Below are 3,915 nucleotides of genomic sequence, written 5' to 3' on the forward strand. Positions count from 1 at the left end.
AGTTAAAAATTCAATAAAATAGAAGGACTGCAACAACTGAAGAACAGAAGAGGGAGCAGCAGCATCTTTCTTTCCTATTAATAGCAACAAGAATCTAGTCAAGACTACAATGCTTGCATCAATTGCCGAGAGATTATTTCACATGTACTCCTATTATGTACTTGTACTTACTCTACTATCCGACACTGTAACACCTTGTTCAAATGGATAATAAGCCAAGATAATACTCTTTAATTATTCTAATGATTCCGAACAGATGGAAAAGAATTAAACTATTCTGAGACAGATGGAAAAACAAGTGTTCAAAATATTCTCCCATGAAAATTATCTACAACGGGTAAGCATTTTATAGAAGATGAGTGAAAATGTACGACACGGGAAAACCCAGGGGTAGGGGCAGGGCATTTAGGGTTTAGTTCGGGTGCTAAAATCTCAAGCTAAACTTGGACCATCTACAGAACAAAAGGATTCTTCGAACGTCTCAATCAGCAACTAGTAAGTTTCACAATAAAAAAAATGATCAACTAAGTACTTGATTAGCAAATTATAATACAAATTGGTAAATTCACCTGTAAACCAGAACACACCTATTAATTGTACCCGTACCCGTATCCGAAGTTCATACAGTAGAATGTAACAAATACAATTTATTGAGAAAATCAAAAGCAAGACAGCATAGTACTCAGTTTTATTGTTTCAGAAATACAGTAGTTTCCAGCTTTGCACCAGTTTAGTCAAGGAAAAAAAGAAACACCTTAATTGCTACTACTTGAACAGAACATACTAGTACATTTCAGTAATTCACCGACAAAATTTTTCTACACCAAAAAGTAGCTCATATATAACCGTTGAAGAATTATACACCAAATGTCAATAGTAGTAGTTGATAATTACCTAGTTGATCAAAATACACTCGAAATGTCGATGTAAACTAGCTTAATTAGTAGTAGTAAAGGCTTTTTGGTCGATACTCAAGACCTGTGATTAAATCCCGTTTACTCGAATATCACTACCATAATGAGTGACTCTATATGCACCAATAAGTTACACTTGAAGTAGCAAAAGAAAAAAGACATGATGAGCAAAAATGGAAAGAAATCATCATAATTGATTTTTTTTTTTTTTTTCAATTTTTTTGCTTATTTCTTTTTATTGAGGGTAATAACAACAGTAACAATGGGAGTAAGAGTAGCAAATTAGCAACAAATACAAACACTTTGAGAAACTAATGATGATATTATATTCCATAATATCATGATTATACTCTCCATTACCCGATAATTGATGACAAAAGCTAGTACCCCAACCTTCCATCCATCCAATTAAAGACCAAAAAAATTGACAAATTCCCCCATTTTAAAAGAAAAAAAAAATAACAAAGAACATAAATTAAAAATCACTAGGGGGAAGAAGAGTAAATAAAAAAATGAAAAATTAAAAGAACCCGTAAAAATCATTGAAAAAAAGAAAAAAATAACACGGGTGAAAGTTACCGGCGCGTGGTGTGAACGTACAAGTCGTAAGGCGCCCAAAGCGAGTCCAATGGACAAGCGTTTCGGGCGTCGAGTCGCAACCATGGCTTCCCTGAGCCACTCCAATGGAGAAGAGATACTGGACCAGGGTGTAAATCTCTGCAACTACCTCTAACATTGTCACCTCCTAATCCATGCTGGTTCCATCGATGCTCGATTGGTGCCACGTGTCCGGCGAACACCAATAGGAACGGTGGCAATGAGCCGAGCTCGTAGATCCTTTCTTTTCTTTGAATTTCCATCCATCTTTCGATTCTTCTTGTGTAGCCTTGCGCTCTCCATTTAACAAGATCAATTACCATTACCCCTGTGTTGAAGTAGCATGGTTTCCGGTTTTTGAAGGTGCCGGAATACCGGGGTTGTGACCAGAATACCGGGGTGAAGTACTTTGTGAAGTTGGCGTGGCAGTATTCCGGTGCTCCGATTGTTTTGTACCCGAGTTTTGTGTTCCACAGCTTAGCAATGTCGTCGACAAGGATGAGATCAGAGTCAAGATATATGACGCGACGAACGCAGGGCTCGAGGAGGGCAGCAAGGTAATTTCTGGCGTAATTGAGAGGTTGTTCAAGAGCTTGACGAACAGAGGTCGAGATTAACGGGCGAACGATGCGATCATCGAAAGAGTAGAGCTTAAATTTGAGGTTTGGGAAGGTGGATTTCACGAGACTCTCAAGGTTTCGAGTTTCGTGGGAGGTGAGAAAATGGAAGAAGACGTTTTCCGGGCAGAAAGAGTGTTGCAAGACGGAATGCACGGCGGCGATTGACCCACGAAGGTAATCGACGTCGAGGGTGATAGCCACGTGGACCAATGAGGGGTCACAGACGGTAGAATGCGTTGTTGAACGACATTCATCGGCGTTGCGAAAAGCCGGGGAGCTTCGGAATGAAAATCGATGATCTAAAAATGGCGAAGATGATCGAATCGCTTCTGCTGGGGGGAAAGATTGAAGGGAAGGTGATAGAATAATCATGATTAATGCGGCGGAAAAGAAGCCGGAAAATCGAAGAAGCCACTGCATTTTAACGGTCTGATTTGGGGGAAATAATTGAAAAAACTAGGGTTCTTGTTCTTCTTGTTTTCTTTTCCTCCCAAAATCTGCAAAAATTGAGAATCACCCATCAAACAAAAACCAGGGAATCAATCAAAACTCATTACAAATTAACAAAATTCAAATTGTATGATATAATCGAATTGAAATGTGTGGATTACCTGAAATGAGAATCCGAATCTAATTTTTTTCAATGGTGAAATTAAATTCTCTCTCCTCCTTCTAGAAGAAATGGGGAGGGAGAGGAGAGGGAGGGAGGAGGGAAAGAATCCATGAAGACGGCGAAAGTGGTGGTGGTAAGGGCGGTGGAATAACCCCACCCAACCACTGGTAATTGATGAAGAAGAAGATGATGGGTTGATTTTCTCTCTCCTCAAACTTTATATTTTTGTGAATAATTAATTATTTAGGTAAAATTAGTGATGTAGAATAAATATTAAATGGGGGTATTTTCTGAATTTCTCTCTCTTGAAGGGAGGAGGAGAGAGAAAGAGGGTGAAGGTGAAGAAGAGCAGTAGAGAAGAGAGTGAAGAAGGGAGGAGAGAGAATGAATGAAAGAATGAATATGTGAATTGTAATTTCCAGGTTGGATATTAAAATGGAGGGGTATGCTTTGCTTTTCTCCACCATAGAATTGGGTTCCATCCTTAAGTAGCGCATTTTATGTAAATATAGTTGTTTCGGGGTTTTTTGATGTCCTGCGGGAGAGTTACAATTCCGAGACTGGAACCGGACGCCTGTACCTGCAAAATAACGGAGACTCCTGAGAGCTCCGCCTCCAACGGTCAAGTTAGTACCTGATTAAGGAGTAATTAATGCGGAAATTAAAGTAATAAGGTCTCTCTAGGTGAGAGTGTTTAATGTTGGTAATCTGCTTTGTTAGCGAGATCAGCCGGTAATTAGTGTGTTCCGTAATGTTTCTGTTCTGTTCTTCAGGTGAGATTAATTGCTTCATTCCCTTTAATGAGGATTAATTAAGTATTTATAGTCTTGAGAAGCGTGCCACTCTCTAGGTTTAGGGTAAACCTAGGGCTGACCGGGCCTCTAGACAGGATTGGGCCTTGTTGGCCGGTTTTCCCATTTGGCATGGGTGGACACGTGGCATGTCTCAATTGGTCCGTAGAGGACGTATCTGTGATTGACACGTGGCAGGCTCCTATTGGCCTACGTGAAGGACACGTGGCGGAACCTGGTTGGTCCACTTGTCAGACGGTGATTGGTGGATAAAAATCCCCTAATCATTTGCCCCTCACAGGTGGCACGTGACTGGTCACGTGTCACCTGTGACAGGTGCCGCACGGTGACAGGCGACGACCCGCTACAGGTGTCACCTT

The 3,915-nt window shown here is 40.4% G+C and overlaps 1 protein-coding gene across 1 annotated transcript; it reads right to left on the reverse strand.

Annotated features, from left to right (window-relative positions):
* Positions 1-1,298: 1,298 nt before the first annotated feature.
* On the reverse strand, positions 1,299-3,213 carry LOC110727965 (probable galacturonosyltransferase-like 7). Its single transcript, XM_021907555.1, has 2 exons — positions 2,743-3,213; positions 1,299-2,628 (listed from the first exon to the last, which is right to left on the reverse strand). The coding sequence occupies exon 2, from the start codon at positions 2,549-2,551 to the stop codon at positions 1,490-1,492; it is 1,062 nt and encodes a 353-aa protein (XP_021763247.1). The 5' UTR covers positions 2,552-2,628; positions 2,743-3,213; the 3' UTR covers positions 1,299-1,489.
* Positions 3,214-3,915: the final 702 nt, after the last annotated feature.

The sequence above is a fragment of the Chenopodium quinoa genome, unplaced genomic scaffold (genome assembly GCF_001683475.1).
Source record: "Chenopodium quinoa cultivar QQ74 unplaced genomic scaffold, ASM168347v1, whole genome shotgun sequence".
In the NCBI taxonomy this organism is placed as follows: domain Eukaryota; kingdom Viridiplantae; phylum Streptophyta; class Magnoliopsida; order Caryophyllales; family Amaranthaceae; genus Chenopodium; species Chenopodium quinoa.